We start from the raw sequence: 16278 nt of genomic DNA, 5'->3' as shown, positions 1-16278 counted from the left end.
AGATTACGAGGAATTCTTGCAGGGGCCTCCTGGTGTTCCAAGTGAGAAAAGGAATCGGAAATCAAAAAGGAGGTTCCGGAGTGGGCCGACACCGGATCAAACTTATCAATCAATCAGATAGCGCGTGTCACACCACACGGGAACATACAGTCTCCCTTATTCGTCCCCATCACCCCCTAAGAAAGGGGGTCAAAAGGGATGGATCTCACCGGTCCACTTTCCGACCAGCCGGTTATTAGACCTTTCTCGATTTAGACTCGGTACCTGCTACTCGGGTCTGCCATTTCCAACCGTTGGGGTCCTGGTGGATAGGCCGTTACCAACGGTGGGTCGCTCTAGAAACACCGTGGATGTTGCTAGCTTGAAAGTTCTAGAAGAAAAACCCCTGGGTGCGGTCTGGCCTGGCCAGTATCGTCAGATCTCAGCTACAGAGCTGGGGGCTCGGCGGGGCTCGGCATCCTTCCTGAGACTTGAGACCTCGGGTCACGGCTCGAACCGGTTGACCAGTGGGACAAAACTTGAATCAGCCTGTGAAACCTTCCCGCCTCAGGCAATTCTCGGCGGTTTGGAACGGTCCCATCAGATCACTTAATCCCGGACTAGTGTAGGGCCTTTCTGTGACGCTCGCGACACCATCGATTTGAGTAACAGCCCCCGTGAGCAAGGATTGTCATGTCATGCGACAAGGGGTATGGAGAGATCTAATTCGCACGATTCCGGAAGTACTTGATCCGATATTCATGTCCGTTCACCGACCACGTTTTTCCCGTACGGAGTATATTATTAACGTCACATTCATCCAACTAAATACAAGCGGAGCACTCCAAGTCAAATTATAGTCATAAGAAATCCGAATCCTTGCACAACCGAGGTCAACCTAAAATGCCTCCCCGACCTCCCGCTTGACTAAGGCCACAGGCGGAATGAAATGATGCCGCCCCCTAGCCCAATAATAGATCGTTGCCGATCCTATGACGCCAACGTACATGGCCACACTCCAGTTCATCGTCTCACGTGTCACGGGCGTTGATAGGGGAAAGAAAGCAAAAACGAAAAGAGGGAGTAGGAAACAGAGCGCTCCGACATTCACCGCCAGGCCGAACCGGCCCAGTGACCAACGGTGAGGTGGGAGTGGTTCTCCGCGGAGTCGCTTCAGGAGCACACAGCCAATCGATACGATGTACGCTGACATCAAGGAAGTGATCGTCAGAGATATGATGGCATTCAAAGCTGCCTGGGATCCGATGTTGATCATCGACAGGAGAACGGTCACTGCTAACGACACCATCACGGAGTTGAGTGGGATGTTCCATCCCGGTGTTACCTGTTGTTTCGGTCAGCCGGTCTCTTCGTAAAGCGTCGAGAAACATACGTAGGCGAAGAAAGACGAGAATGGGACACCTTCATCCCGAGCAAAAGACCATAGCTGTCGTGATGCGGTCGCGACTTCGGTGATGGTGCTGGCCGTTAGGGTTACTATCAGCACGGCTGTCATGGCGTTGGTGGCTGCTAAGCTGCCCGTCGTATTGTAGAAGATTTGAATAAATGGGAATCCAGTCGCGCTTTCTAGCACAGTCTCGACCTCGCCAAGGGTAAAACATAGCGTCACTAGCATAATGAATCCCAATACTCCGTTGACCGCCACTGAAGACATCATGGCCTTGGGTAGCGTCTCCGAAGCATCTTTGATCTCCTCCGCTGAATGAATTAGCATAACAACAAATAGTCTGCGAAGGGTTATTTGACCTACACATGTGGACGGAGCAGTCATAGCCCAGCATGGACGTGATGGTTGTGGAGAGGCCGACCATCGTTGCCGTCCCAGCATTATCCCAACCACCACCATTGTTAAAGTTAGTGAAAACAGCATGGACATTATTCCTCGGCGCCAGCACCCACAAAGGAATAATAATCGCAAATAGTCCAACGACATGAACGATCAAAATCAGCCCTTCCACAAACGGCAGGTTCTTTGCCAAGAAAGTGTTGAAAATGATGGAAAAGGTCGAAATGGCAATGACTAACATAGTTCCATGCCAGCGCTGGAAGTCATAGTCTGGCCGGTTTAACACGATTAGACCCTGTATGATTGTCCCGGCCAGGTAAGCAATGGAGACGATGGCACATTGCCAACCCATTGCAGAGAGCCATCCTAATAGAGGTCAACAGAACTGATCGACACATTGTCAAGAGCGTCTTACCTGTGATGTAGCTGAGGAATTTCTGTCCTTTTTTCGGAGCAAACTCTGACACCCAATGGTACTGTCCACCAGCTGTGGGAGCCCTGTCCTCATCATCAACACTGCGAAAGTGAAACGCCATGTACGAACAACTTACATCGACGCCATTTCGGCTATACTGGCATAAACTAGAGTGAACCCCAACGAGACTCCGACAAATCCCCAAACTAACCCCGCCGTCCCACCGTCAGTTAATCCAGCTGATAGCAATCTATTTGCGATTAGCATTCGTCCTCAGGAGACCCACAACGTCGTATAAGAGGATCAACGTACGTCAAAATAACCTCCCAAGTACAAATCAATGTGCATCCAAACCCAACAATCGAGATAAATCGAAAATTCCTCTTCGCGACATCAGCTCCAGTCCCAAAGAGCGAATCCCAGATCAGGAACACTCACTCGCAGAACCTGGACTCTCCCCAACGCATTCATATCCTTTTTATCCGCAATCGTCCCCATATACCTCGGCGCAACAAGCCCCTTTTGAGGATAATCCTCTTCATCATGGTCATGATCATCAACAGTTGCAGTCATTTGAGAATCATTCCCAGACCTGAACCGAGACATCTTGCGCGATTAATGTCGAGATTAAGGTCGAGATCAAGATCGTCACCAGGAAAAATCTCCGACCGGCTCAAAATCAAAGCTGGAATGCGCAATCGAACCACAATCGGTATCGTTCCGGGGGGACACAGCATGCAGTCCGCAACGCAATTCTCTCGATTATGAGAAAGAAGAAGAAAACCGGCAACGACAACTCCAACCAAGGCAAATTCAAGTCTAAATTCGAAACAGGATTAGAATTCGACTTCCCCTGATCAGTCCCGAAGAAGCAGGTCCCTGGAGAAGAGTTTAGCATCTAGAATCTATCGAAGTCCATGCCAGGCACAGTAGCATTGAGCGTGGTAAAGGGCGTGGGAGCAAGGCATGGTCAGGGGAATTTAGGCGCCATGTGGAATCCGAATCGATTGACACATCGCTTGTTTGATGTTGGACAAGGGCTTTGGTACTGAGCTTGGACCGCATGATTCATGGTGTTTTATCCCTTGGTGAATCGAGGGTTGAAGAATGGGCGATGAAGCTATCGGCGCCTTGCATGCCAGGGGGGTACGTGCAGGGGCTTTGGAAGGCAAACTTTTGCTTCTACTGCCCCGCGGGCGCTATTATTGTTGAGCCTTAGTATTTGACGAAGAGGACTATTGCTGTCAGGTTATTTGTTGGCTCAATTATCGCGAATAATCGTCTCTGATTGCCCCGGTTGTTGGGGGGTTGGCGACCCAACGAAGTATAAGCCCTGCGCATATTCAATTCCACCTCGGAAACCCCAAACACTTGAACAGGTCGGACCTATCACTCCCGAATCCCTGCGCGGATCATCCGTTAGTCCCCTGCCCCAGTCCACGCCACAATCCCTCCTCGCATTACCACCTGAAAGCATACACCACATGGCCTATCGGAACCCAGCCTCGAATCCACGAACGCATCGCTCCATCGCCCCAATGCAAGAATGGCAGCGGCCCGCTTGGCACCATTACTCGGATGATCGGAGTCAGACGTGAGGGTGAAAACGCTAGCTATTCTGGAAACTGTGATATCAGACCTGCATTGACCACATGTTCCTACATAATATTGAGCCGGCGTCATTCTCACTGGGAGCCTGGGAAGGGATGGACGCAAACCCGCCACGGAAAGTGACCGGCGTTGGCCCTGCACCCATGGGCGGCTACCAGCACATGGGCTACACTAGTCAATCGACATTTTGATTTGGTTTTCTTTCCTTTATCTTTTGGGCTACATGGTCGCCGGGGCGGCTTTATTGTATATAGGCTGCTCGGGTGGAGCTCCCGGACCTTCCTAGGTTCCTCGAGGCCGGCTGTGCATGTGGCCTCCATTCATGGCCCTTTCATAAACTACTTCATCCATTCAATCAGTGGCTATATCCCATGATCCTCTGTGCACTGGCTTGAGTTTTGGGTGTTCCTGTCATGGGCCCGTATGTGCCCCCGGGCCAGTCACCTCCTTTCGAGGTAGTGGATGAATACCATCATGGCGCGTGGATAATCATCACCGCTGCGCTGGGGCTCGTCGTCTCACTGGCCTGCTTCCTGATCAGGCTCTATGTGCGACTCATGCTGATTCCGCCCTTCGCGAGGGATGATTTCGTGTTATTGGGAGCTACGGTATGCTCGGCGGATTTGAATCAAGCTGAGAACTGTACTTAGACTGACCGAAACAATAACAGATTATGGCGATCGTACAGTCCTCACTAATATTCTACGCATGCTCGCGCGGTTTTGGTACATCCATTACTTTGCTAGACGATAGCCGCCTTAACCAGATCCAGGCAGTAAGTCGACAACCCAGCGATGACTTGCGGAAACTAAACAGTTAGTTAATTGCAACAAGCGATATCTTCGCCCTGATCATTATCTACCTTTCAAAATGCTGCGTTCTCGCTATCTACCTCCGTCTTACACCCCAGAAGCCACATAACAGAGCCTCGTGGGCAACGTTAGCGCTTTGCACGGCGTGGTTAATTCCGGCTGTTTTCATCTTGTTGGTCAATTGTGAGCTGAACAAACCGTGGCGGTCACAGGGTGGACAGTGTTTGAATCTGGTAAGTATATCGTGGGCGTTGGGCTTCGGCTAACAAATCATCGATATATTCTCAAGCACACGTCTCGAGCGGAACCGGTCACGAGGCTAACACAAAATCTTAGTTCAAACGCTGGCAATTCATCGCAGCAGTCAACGTGATAACCGAACTTTTAATATTCCTTCTGGCGGTCATCCTCCTAAAAGGCCTTTTCATGTCGATGAAACGCAAACTAGCCATCGGCTTCGCATTTATATTTCGATTCCCGTAAGCCAACCATCCAACTTCCTACCCAAATCCATGCAAAACCAAACATTGAGATTACTCACATCGCCTTCTGCAGTCTGATAATATTCACCCTCCTCCACATCTCGACTCTCCACTCTGCTCTTGCCGAGACTGACGTAACCCTCGCCGCCGTCGAACCCACCCTCTGGCTCCAAGTCGAAGTACACTACGCTCTGGTCGCGTGCAGCGTCTTCTGTCTCCGTCCGTTCATGGCAGCAGTGAGTACAAATTATGGAACAGCCGGGGATTCGAATTTGGAAAGTAGTGTATCTGCGTCGCGGAGTAAGTCGAAATCTGGGTCGGGATCGGGATCTGGATCTGGGAGTCGCAGTAGGAGTTTATGTCGGGTTCAGAGGAAGAGGGCTGGGACGGAACGGGATACTAGGGGTTTGAAGTCGGCTTCGAAGGAGAAGTTGTGTGAAGGGATTGTGAAGAGTGATCAGGGGAATGGGGGGAAGATGAGGGAGAAGGGAGTGCCGATGCGGAGTTCTATGTTTCCGATTGGGGAGCCCGGGAAGAGCTTTACGCGCTTGGATAAGGCGAAGGGTGGGCGTGGACTGGGGTCAGGCTCGCGAGAGGACATAGATGCGATTGAGCTTATGCCTCAGACGAAAAGGCATAGTCGGATGGTGAGTGACGGGATAGAGGAGGATGCAGACGCAATGGTCATCAGGAAGGAGGTCCAGTATTCAGTTCAGTTTGAGTACGACGAGGCGAGAAGGAGGGGCCAGGGGCCTTCGAAGAGGGTATCGAATGATGCCATGGCTTATGTGTAGCTGAGCTTTGTTCTGTGTATAATCAAGGAATGGAATATATTGAAATATTGGGTGTTGCCATGTTTTTGTAGATGGTAGAAAAATGAATATATACAGATCCAAATGAAAGTGATCATGATTCCGAAACGCCGACCTTGGAGTCACTCCTGGTGATACTTGAACGCTAATCCAATCAAAAAAGTAATTCTAATCAAATGTACCCAGAGGGCCGCTTGAAGGGATGTGCCTCGGTACTCCTGTGATGCATTAGCGCCTCCACGTAACAAGTAAAGATGAATGCAACTTACAAGACATACTCATCCAAGCTGATGAGATCAGGCTCGGAAAATATAAGATAAAGATACTTGAGAGTCTCAGCAAGCCAGAAGCTTTCCATCTTATCGCTATGCTCCGACACAGACGTGCGCACGTCCTGGATAGCAGAGTGGCCGTACTTGGTGCGCGTCGCCTTGTCGATATTCTGGAACATACGCCAAGCTGCATCCTGGAGGGACTTGTCGCCTGTGATTCGGTACATGATGAAAACAGATTCGAGGGCTTCGGGTCTGCTCCATTGTCAGTAAAAGCCCAGAAATATTGCGCTAAAGAATCCAAGACGAACCTGAGCTTATATGTAGGATCACGGAGGCTGAGGATACCCGGGGGGATACCTTCAAGCTCGACGACCTCTTGAGCCTTCTCGCGCTCCGCAGGTGTGTTGACTGGCTTCGCCATAACTTCCCTATACCACCGATTCTCGTCCCAGGGACAATCGTCGATGTCTTCGCAGGCGGATACCTTCATGATCTCAGGCATGATACCAGAAGGCATCTGATCGTAGGCCCAGATACAGCCATCTGTAAGTCCACGGGCGATAGCCATATCTTCCTCGCGGTCAAACACCTTGGCACCGATACCAACCATTCCACCGAGGAAACATTTCAAGTGATCCTGAACGTACTGAACACTATGCATGCCACCGCCTTTGGAAGACCAAACATCTGCAGTGAACAGGACCTTCTGGCTCTCGTCCTTGGTCATAATCCTGAAGAGCATATTGTCCTTGATCGCGTCCATGGCATTGTTGTACATATCACGATACTGGTCTGTTTGGGCGCCGAGAAGGATGTGTTCCTTGGGAAGATACTCGTAAGCCGAGTCGGCGCACCCGCCGAGCGAGAAATCACTCGAGTCGAACTTGAGTCGGTCTGCGTTGACCCATACAGGCCATAGACCAGGGATGCGAGTGGCATTCTGGCTCGATTCAAGCTCGTTTGTGATTCTTTGAACGGCGTCGAAGTATTTCGGATCGCCAGTGATTTGGGTTAGGCGGGTGAATTCCACGCTGAATGAGCCTAGCTCGGCTAGAGCCATCCTTTCTGATGGTTGGATTTCTTCGCCTTCGGCAGATCTATAGCTTGTTAAAATTTGTGCCCTTAGTACGATAGTAATGTGACTTACCTGGACCATTCCCAGCGCATTTGAGGCATGCGGTTGTGCGTATCAAAGCAATTGAAGATCATCTCACCCAACTCCACGGCTTTCTTAAGAAGAATAGGATACTTGCCCTCGGTCAAATCATGAGCAGCAAGGAGCCCACCCATATATCGGATAATGATTTCAAACACATTAACATCACGACTAAACGTGGTTGTGAAATCAATATGTTCTAAAGCTTCCAGGGCAATGTGGAGTTCCTTGTCGAGCCCCATAATAACAAGAGCATCTAGGGAATCAACAAGTGTAGCGCCCCACCCGCTGAACGAGTCTACGTATCTCCCACTGTTGGGCGATACCTCATCGCGCATCCAAGCATGCGATTTATATCCGTTCCACGAGTGCATAAAAGCCTCCTTGACGGCCTTCTGCCTCTTGACTCGTTGTTTGCGTTCACGTTTTGACTCAGGCGGGAAGTCATATTGAATGCGGGGAATTGGTGATGGTTGTGTTGGTAAAGGAGTATATGAGGTAACGGGGAACCTCTCGGATGAGAGGTTCAAATGAATGGCATTGGGCGATGAGAGGTGGCTGTTGAGGATGGGCGTGGGCCTTGGATGGTATAATTGATATTTGTGGAGGCGGCTGAGGGGAAGCCAGATCAAGAAGATATAAGCGACAGCGAGAAGGATGATGGAAGATGTGAGAGAACGGCTTTTGCGGTTGGCAAGCATAATGAGGGTGGGGTTTGTCGCGCTAGGATGCTAGCAAATCGAGTTCATGAAGGAATTGAAGGAATGGCGGCCATCAGATGCAAAGAGTGGACAAACTGAATAGCTTAGAAAACGAAAATCAAGAGAAGGAGAAAGAATGGCTGTGAGTGATCATGCTCGGAAGCATTTGCCAGAGAAGCCAGGGATGAAAGAAGGAATTGCGGAGTGTCGTGTGGGAAGCACGTCAGGCAGAAGCGGGATGGGGAAGGATCGGAGGGCAATTACTCCATTGATCGTCAGAGAGGTTTGATACCCTTGACACGCGTCCCCGGAAACATAGCCAACAGCATTGGCATGCAAAGGGGGCCATATGCACTCCACTCTGGGAAAACGGTACATGCGGTAAGGAGCTGGCGATGCAGGGTCCAGTGTTGTTCTTGGTGCTAGCGGTCTAGAACATGACAATGTACCAGGTACATTAAAAGTGGGCGAGACCAGGGCAAAGTCTCGGGTACCCTTTACTCTTTCTGTTTTGTTAGCTGTCAAGCCCAGCTCCACCTGTCCCCTGAAAATGATCCGATCGGGTTAGTAGCGTCTACCTCGATCGATTCGGCTGTGTTGATTTGTCGTCGAGGACCCATTTGGTGGCTGAGCTCGGAGCCGTGCGGGTCTCGATTGTTTCTTGCTTTCTGGCTGGCCAAGCTTTGTGTGAACCTTGGCATGGGCGACACGCGATCTGCTTTCCGTTTCGTTGTTTTGGCTAAGCTTTGGCACTCTATTCCACTAAGAAAATAGTTGCCTCCAGTCTTGCGGATACCATTTCCTACATTGATGTACACAAACACGGTGGAATAGAGTCTGCATTAGATCGTGGGATCGTTGGAGAGATATGAGAGACATCGAGAAAGGGATAACAAAATGGAAACGTCCATGGCTCAAGGCGCCCGAACAAGCTTTTGCAAAGCCGTACAAATGCAAGAAGTAGCTAACCCGCAAAATGCGCCCCAGTAATCATTAGCCCAAGTCCCAAAGACACCTAGTCGTTGCCACCAATGGCAGCAGCATACCAACAACCCTTCGAGACATAAGCATCAAATATGGAGTAGATTACAATGTCAGAACAAGTCCTGCACCATAACTTAGGCTAAGGGATTGAACTCCATCGAACCGGCGCGGTTGAGCTGCACCATCAGAGGAGGTCGCTTCCAGAGCGAAAAAGACTTTTGAGTGGACCACCCCATGGACTCGGGTTCGAGCTTCAGGTCGAAGTTGAAAAGGATTTTGGTAAGAATTAAGCGCATTTCAGCATTGGCGAGACTGTTCAGAAGTCTGATGTTAGTACCCTTGAACAGACAGGGCAGATAAAGTGCATTGCTTACTGCTGCCCAAGACAGTTTCGAGGGCCATAAGAAAACGGCTGGAATGCCTCCTTCTTATCAGACATGAACCGACCAGATTCGGGGCTATCAAGCCAGCGCTCAGGGAAGAAGGCATTTGGGAGCAGGAAGTTGTCTGCGGAGTGGAAGGCCGAGTACAACGAAATCGAGACAGATACCTATCAACGGTCAGTTTCCAAGGACAGTTAAACTAGAACTGGAGGGTGCTGCAGAGCCTCATCACTGGCTTGGCACTTACTCCTTCAGGCACGTATTCGCCGTCGATGAAGGCACCCCCCTCAGGGACAATTCGGGGTAGCATGGCCGGGATCGGGGGATAGATACGCATCGTCTCCGCCAGAACTGCATTTAGATAAGGCATCTTCGCAATGACTGACAAGTTGATGTCAGACGCCTGACCAAAGACACCACGGACCTCACGGATTAGTCGAAGGTACTTGTCTCGATGACGAAGGAGATAGTACACGCAACCAGACAGCAGGGCAGCAGTTGTCTCACTGCCCGCCAGCACGAACACAGCAGCATTGGCATCAACCTCTGAGGGAGTCAAACCCTTTCCGTCCTTACTATGCCTAAGAATGTACGAGGTGAAATCAGGGCGAGTAGTCCCGGACTTGAGACGACGACGGACCTTCTCAACGCTCAGATTGAAGCTATCCGTCCGTTTCTGCATCAGGTGGCGCGGGATCAAGAATACGACTAGCGGCAGAAGAATAGGATAGAACCAGAAGACTTTGAGGTATGAGCTGGCCTTGACCGCGTCCAGGATGATCACAACCCACCAGTGGTACCGGCTCTCGGCGAGACAACCAAACGGCTCGCCGAAAGCAAGATCACCGATCAGATCAAAGGTTGCGTAGTTGAACCAGCGCGTCATGTCGACAACAAGAGACTGCTCTTGGCCCAGTAGGCCTTTGAGCTTCTCGATGAGCATATTGGCGTAAGTGTGCAAGATGCCTTCCTGCTCGCCGAGGGCCTTACTGGAGAACGCATGGGTCAACAGACGACGCATGCGATTGTGCTGCTTGTCATTGGCAGTGATGATGGCATTCACTCCGTTGGGGGTAGGTGTGTACAGAGCGGGATCTTTGCGGAAAGTCAAATGGCCCTTCTTGCGATGACCGTAAATGTCTCTCCAAGCAGGCGCAGCGCGGTAGACAAGTGAATTGGGGGCAATACGAACGATATCACCGTACTTGTCATGAAGTATCTTGATGGTTGAGTGTTGTTTACCCTGCACGTCCCAAAGCAAATGGACCAGCGGAGTGATAGCAGCCAGCTTGGGACCGGGATAATTACAGAGCGGGTGAAAGTACAAAGTGTAAATGGTCCAGACAGTGAAATAGACACCCAGCTGGATTTCGCGATTGCTGTTAGTTCCAGTTTTACCAGTGGATCTTGAGATCACTCACCAAAATTTGTGCGCCGATAGCCACAATCCAGGAATACGAAGCCTCCGACGAGACTGGGCTTCCAGAAGCAATGTTCAAAAACATTTTGAGACTTTAGGTAAATCACAAAGGCCCAATTCCAAACGCTTGGAACCCCAACGCACAAGATTGAGGAAGGAAAGGAGTCTCCGGTGTATGAATTTCGTGGAGTGAGACCTTGCAAAGAATCCGCAGTGATAGAGAGGAGAGGATGCTTCTCACGATGAGGATCAAGCGAAGTTGCATGGGATGTAACCAGCTCTAGCCTGGAGTGAGAAGGCAGCAACTTATATTGTAGCTGACACTCGAAATGATCGAACCTTGACCGCTGTATACAGAACTCGAACTTTGCGGATATTCCCAGTCTTCACTTTAAATCTCATCTATCCTTTCATCCAAGATATCTCACCGGCTAGATTGGATTAATGACATTCGATTCAGGCTCAATTGAATTCAGTGGACTAGTTCTTAGACACTCTTTGACAAAGAAGCGTTGAGAACCCTCTATATGTTCGAATTGACGCTCTGCCCCACTAAATACCTACACGGACTGGGTCAACTACTCTAGCCTAAAAATTGCTCTAGATCGGACGGAGTCTCTTATCGTATCAATTCCAGGCTCCGATGCATCGACAACACAAGTGTGAGTTGGCATAGTGTTCTTGCGGGTCTGGTGCATGTTTTTCTTTGTTCACCCAAGAGGCTTATGCAGCTCTTGTGCCATTCATGCAGATGCACATGCAGGCGACTCGATCTAGAAGCTCGGGTCCTAAGCTGGACCATATATAGTTTGATTTTCAGGATTAATCTACAGCTGATACGGCTGAAATCTCCGGGTGATCGAAGGGAAAGATAATAGCCTGGAAATTTATTTCCAACGGTTTCCATGAATATGTGTATGCCAGATCTCAGATCACCGACGATGGTCATCCAATCGTAAATCATAATTGTTGTCTATTTATTGGTCGAGGTGATATATATATATGTAGGTAGGTATTGCTCATGCTCAGAAGAATCATCTGGCGACAAGGAAACTCAACAGACTGCCTGCGGTCAATCCACCCACAAGCATCATACCCATGAATCCACCCGCGGCCTCTCTCTCATCCTCCGAAACCCGATGGCTAGCGCCCATCATGCAGCTAGACGCTAAGTATCCATTGGTTGCGCCAAAGAACAACTGCACGATGAATAGGTAGAAGAGGTCACTTTGCACCACAGCTCCGAGGCCGTTGATATTGCAGAGTAGATAGAGAGGAACGAATGCGAAACGCGCAATGGCGAATCCAGACGCTATTAACGGGCGGTGGGCGAGGGAGAAGCGTGGAATAACCACGAGCATTCTACCGCCAAGATCTCCAATATTCCAGAGGAGGAATCCAAGCGGGATGAATACAGACGGGTCGTACATCCGGGACTTGGCCGGGTCATTGACAGACATAATCTCTGTGGTGTAGACCGGGAAGAACATCATCGTAGCTGTGAAGCACATGAAGATCGAAAAAGCCAGATGCCGCAACTTCTTGAACAACGTCCACAAGCTGACCGACTTCTGGTCTATCTGGTCATCTTCTCCATCCTCATCCTCATCCGAGGCCTTCAACTGCACGCCAGGACGGCGTCTGAGAAGATGAAGGAAAACCAGCAGTGTGAGTATAGACACGACTGTAGCAGTCAGGAAGTAACTAAAAGCCGATTTGGAAGACGACTGCGGCGGCCCGTCCTGGCCTGCCTTTCTCGGCACAGCCAGAACCGAAATAATCTGCGCAAGACATGGCAGAACACCAGCCACACCCTGTCCACTCATAATCGCCTGCATGTACTCTTCTCTGTCGAAGCCTGCCACGTACGCAAAGACGCCATTTTGGTTGAGACCGGTTGCAAAGCTTGCGCCAAACACCATGATCATCAAGAATGCAAAATAGCTGCCCACCGAGATGTCTTTCATAACCACCGTTGAAAAGGCCAAAAGTGTAAAAACGGCGCAATTTATAAGCAGTGACAGCGTAATGCGCCACGGGTAGGACACATTCTTCTGCATTCGGGCGAGGATATATACAGTTCCAAGGTTTGTGACTGTTGAAACAGAGAGAATGGAGGACTGGTAATGTGTGGCGACCCATTCGTTTGATTCGAACCGGTCGTGAAAGTAGGGTGCTGCAGCTAGGAACATGTTCCTGAAGTGTCGAGTTAGCTTTCAGAGCTCCGCATACATTCCTGAGACCGTCTTTGGGAGTATATCGCCGGAAGACTTACCAGGCCCATAGCATGGCCATTCCGAGGAGGAAGAAAATGCTGTATTCCAGTCTGGAGAACTGGGGTGGCCGTCGGGGATCATCGTGATCACCGTCCTCCACGGAACCTTCCAGTGGCTCGTAGGCCGGCGACTCGCTGATGAGTCTGCGTACGCGATCCATGGTTGTTAAATATGTATTCCTTCAGATCGAAAAAGATCCGAAGTTGAGAAGATCTCCTGAGACCTTGGGGGAGCTGACGAGGTCCAGGGTCCAAGCTGGGAGTTGCAGCTGCGATGATTCAGCGGGGACGGGCGGATCCGCGTGACCAATTGCGGATTTGCAGATTGCGGAGAATGCGAACTACATGCGAACACCTTCAAATGTTTTGAAGTCCATTAATTACTAAACAATAGTGTAGTGTTTTCAGTCCATTATATTGGTTGTTTTGTACATAGTTGTCAAAAAAGAAAGAAAAAATTCTATCGCCAGGCGAATCAAATATGCTAAAGGAATATGAGAAGAGAGGATCCAGTGAGTGGATGCAAAGTGTATCCCAGCTTTAATTTTGGGACGTCATTTGGGGGGGGGGGGGGGTAAAAAAAAAAGCCGTCTATTCCTTTTTCTCCGGCTTGGACTCTTCGAGTTCTTCTTCTTCGACTTCGAGGTCCTGCTCCATTTCCTTATGGAGCTCGTAGAGTTGGTCCGGCTGCACAGAACGGGCCTGCGGAGAGCTAACAGTGTCGCCACCACTCATCTGCCATTCCATGAGCTTAGTGAAAGCACCATCCGGACGGGCGCTGAGCTCTTCGTAGCTGCCTTGTTCAGCGACCGTGCCGTCGTTGCCGAGGACGATAATGGTGTCGGATCGCTTGATAGTGGAAAGGCGATGAGCGATGCTAATGGTCGTGTTGTTGCCACGCAGGAGAGCGGCCAACGCGCTGTTGACAAGAGTCTCAGACTCAGCATCGAGGGCCGATGTGGCTTCGTCGAGAATCAAAATGTCGGGGTTCTTGATCAGAGCGCGTGCGATGGCAATTCGCTGCTTCTGTCCACCAGACAACTGCGCACCGCGGGCGCCGACGTGAGTGTCGAGTCCGTCGGGCTAGAGAAAATGTTAGTGAACAATATAAAGTAAAACAAGTCGATTTGAACTTACGAAATCGCTGATGAACTGGCAGTTAGCTTTGCGAGCTGCGGAGACAATCTCGGAGCGAGTAGCGCGGGGAAGGCCATAAGAAATGTTATCGGCGATGCTTCCAGAGAAAAGAACAGGCTCCTGTGAAACCACGCCGATCTTGCGGCGAAGAGACTTGGCGTTGAAGCCGTTGATGTCTTTTCCATTGATCAAGACTTTACCCGTGTTAGGGCTGTAGAAACGAAGCAAGATAGACGCAATAGTCGATTTGCCACCCCCGGAGGGACCGACGATCGCAACGTTAGTTCCCTGGGGAATCTCAAAGTTCAAGTCCTTGAAAATGGTAACGGCAGGTCGGGTCGGGTAACTGAAGGTTACGTTCTCAAAGCGGATAGGTCCACGCGCGGATTCCACCTTGAGACCCTTGGTCGGATGGATGGTCGGCTGGCGGTCTTGCAGCTCGAAGAGTCGACTAGCAGCACCAACACCCTTCATAAGCTCTGAGTAGAAGCTTGAAAGACCGAACATGCTGGACCCAGCATATGCAGTGTACATCAAGAATGAGGTCAACTCTCCGATGCTGATGGCACCAGATTGAACCATACCACCTCCAACGTAGAGAAGACTCAAGATCGTCATGTTACCCATCAATCCAGTCTAGCAACAGTCAGTAAATAGTTCCGGAAAGTGGTGGGGTTTAAGAGAAGTACTAACCGTGCTGAAGAAGGTCGCGCTAATCAAAGATTCCTTCTTTCCGAGGTCGAAGATCTTACGCACTTGCTTGTTGTATCGGTTGACTTCAAGAATCTCACCCGCGAAAGACTGACTTGTCTTCACGTTACCCAGGCGTTCTTCGGCAATCTTGGTGAGCGAGCCCAGGTTCTTCTGGATCTTGCGACTAAGATTTCGAATAGCTCGTCCATAAAAGAGAGCACCCAGGCCAATCGGCGGAAGCAACAAAAGTAAGATACTGGATAGTTTCAAACTGGTGTAGGCCATGAGACCAAAACCAGCAGCGCCACTAACGCCGGCACGAAGTCCATCAGACAGGTTCTGTGTGATACTCTTGCCCACAATGATAGTGTCAGAGCTGAGACGGGAAATGAGATCTCCGACCCGGTTGGCATCAAAGAACTCAGCGTCCTGCACGAAGGTCTGGCGGAATAGCTTGGAGCGCAATCTTGCGACAATGCGCTCACCCACGATACGGAGAATGATGATACGACCGTAGTTGGCACCCGCTCCGAGGAGAAGGACTCCACCCAGAGCGCTGTAGAACATGGGAAGGCTCAAGCCGAACAGCTGGTTGCCACCTTCCTCGGCGCTCTTCGTCGCCGTATCCATGATCTTACCAATCGAAAAGGGAATCGACATGGTGATAGACGAGGAGATCAGCAAGAAGAAAAATGCGAATCCGAGCCATTTGGCTTCAGGTCGCGCAACCTTGAACAGGCGCCATATCTCGTCGAAGCCAGACTTCTTGCCACTAGCGCCATCCTTAGCCAATTTGGCTCGCAGATCGACCTGTGCAGCCTGCGCGGCTCGCTCAGACAGTTCAAACCCTTTGTCTTCCTCCTCCTTTTCCGGCTCGGAGCGGTTGGTAGGTTCGGGGCTATTCGGAGAAGAGGTAGACGGCTTCGCTTGGAGTAGGTGTGGCGTTGAACATAAAAGGCGTACTTGAGAAACAATCTGAGACGTGTATGGGCTGTATTGAGGGCTCTTCTGGCGAAGCAGGAGAGGAGCCTCGGCTGAGCGGAACGAGACGGTGTGGTTGCGAAGAGTCCCGGAAGCGGTTGAGTATAGTCGACCGGTACCGATGGAGTCGCCAGCGCTGTAGAAGGACCGGGTTGCCTGCGGGAACAAGTCGCGCAGGATGGCGCTCTGTGTTCTTAAAATCGGCCGAGGACTGATGCCCGGAGCCCAGGCCGCCAGTCGGAGACTGCGCATCTTCGGAGATGGATCAGGCTCTCAACGTTGGTACGCTTTCAATGGTAGTGCGCAAGATTGTCAAGGTCAAGTTTCGTGGAGGGCCATTATATAAACAAGAAAG

General features: G+C 50.5%; 6 protein-coding genes across 6 annotated transcripts; 1 reads left to right on the top strand and 5 right to left on the bottom strand.

The window, feature by feature from the left end:
- Nucleotides 1-877: 877 nt before the first annotated feature.
- On the bottom strand, nucleotides 878-2807 carry N7443_009096 (putative GABA permease; the record flags this gene model as incomplete). Its single annotated transcript, XM_056889152.1, has 8 exons — nucleotides 878-941; nucleotides 987-1324; nucleotides 1373-1698; nucleotides 1751-2152; nucleotides 2202-2284; nucleotides 2338-2451; nucleotides 2514-2584; nucleotides 2640-2807. 8 exons carry the CDS (start codon nucleotides 2805-2807, stop codon nucleotides 878-880), a joined length of 1566 nt encoding a protein of 521 aa, XP_056738454.1.
- Nucleotides 2808-4225: 1418 nt separating this feature from the next.
- N7443_009095 (uncharacterized protein) lies at nucleotides 4226-5900 on the top strand (the record flags this gene model as incomplete). Its single annotated transcript, XM_056889151.1, has 5 exons — nucleotides 4226-4420; nucleotides 4483-4587; nucleotides 4633-4857; nucleotides 4961-5103; nucleotides 5180-5900. The coding sequence occupies 5 exons, from the start codon at nucleotides 4226-4228 to the stop codon at nucleotides 5898-5900; spliced, it is 1389 nt and encodes a 462-aa protein (XP_056738453.1).
- Nucleotides 5901-6090: 190 nt separating this feature from the next.
- Nucleotides 6091-8050, bottom strand: N7443_009094 (glycoside hydrolase family 47 protein; the record flags this gene model as incomplete). The annotated part of the gene is made up of 4 exons (XM_056889150.1): nucleotides 6091-6136; nucleotides 6188-6445; nucleotides 6502-7290; nucleotides 7341-8050. The coding sequence occupies 4 exons, from the start codon at nucleotides 8048-8050 to the stop codon at nucleotides 6091-6093; spliced, it is 1803 nt and encodes a 600-aa protein (XP_056738452.1).
- Nucleotides 8051-9168: 1118 nt separating this feature from the next.
- N7443_009093 (cytochrome P450) lies at nucleotides 9169-10922 on the bottom strand (the record flags this gene model as incomplete). Its single annotated transcript, XM_056889149.1, has 4 exons — nucleotides 9169-9346; nucleotides 9409-9584; nucleotides 9665-10823; nucleotides 10876-10922. 4 exons carry the CDS (start codon nucleotides 10920-10922, stop codon nucleotides 9169-9171), a joined length of 1560 nt encoding a protein of 519 aa, XP_056738451.1.
- A 949-nt stretch (nucleotides 10923-11871) lies between these two features.
- Nucleotides 11872-13273, bottom strand: N7443_009092 (nucleoside transmembrane transporter FUN26; the record flags this gene model as incomplete). The annotated part of the gene is made up of 2 exons (XM_056889148.1): nucleotides 11872-13033; nucleotides 13113-13273. 2 exons carry the CDS (start codon nucleotides 13271-13273, stop codon nucleotides 11872-11874), a joined length of 1323 nt encoding a protein of 440 aa, XP_056738450.1.
- A 430-nt stretch (nucleotides 13274-13703) lies between these two features.
- mdr2 (ATP-binding cassette permease mdr2) lies at nucleotides 13704-16175 on the bottom strand (the record flags this gene model as incomplete). Its single annotated transcript, XM_056889147.1, has 3 exons — nucleotides 13704-14195; nucleotides 14250-14885; nucleotides 14943-16175. 3 exons carry the CDS (start codon nucleotides 16173-16175, stop codon nucleotides 13704-13706), a joined length of 2361 nt encoding a protein of 786 aa, XP_056738449.1.
- Nucleotides 16176-16278: the final 103 nt, after the last annotated feature.

This window comes from Penicillium atrosanguineum (genome assembly GCF_028827265.1).
Source record: "Penicillium atrosanguineum strain IBT 20685 chromosome Unknown utg000007l_segment0_segment0, whole genome shotgun sequence".
In the NCBI taxonomy this organism is placed as follows: Eukaryota; Fungi; Ascomycota; class Eurotiomycetes; order Eurotiales; family Aspergillaceae; genus Penicillium; species Penicillium atrosanguineum.
Note: the sequence above shows the minus strand (reverse complement) of the source record. Positions and strands in the feature narration are given on the sequence as shown.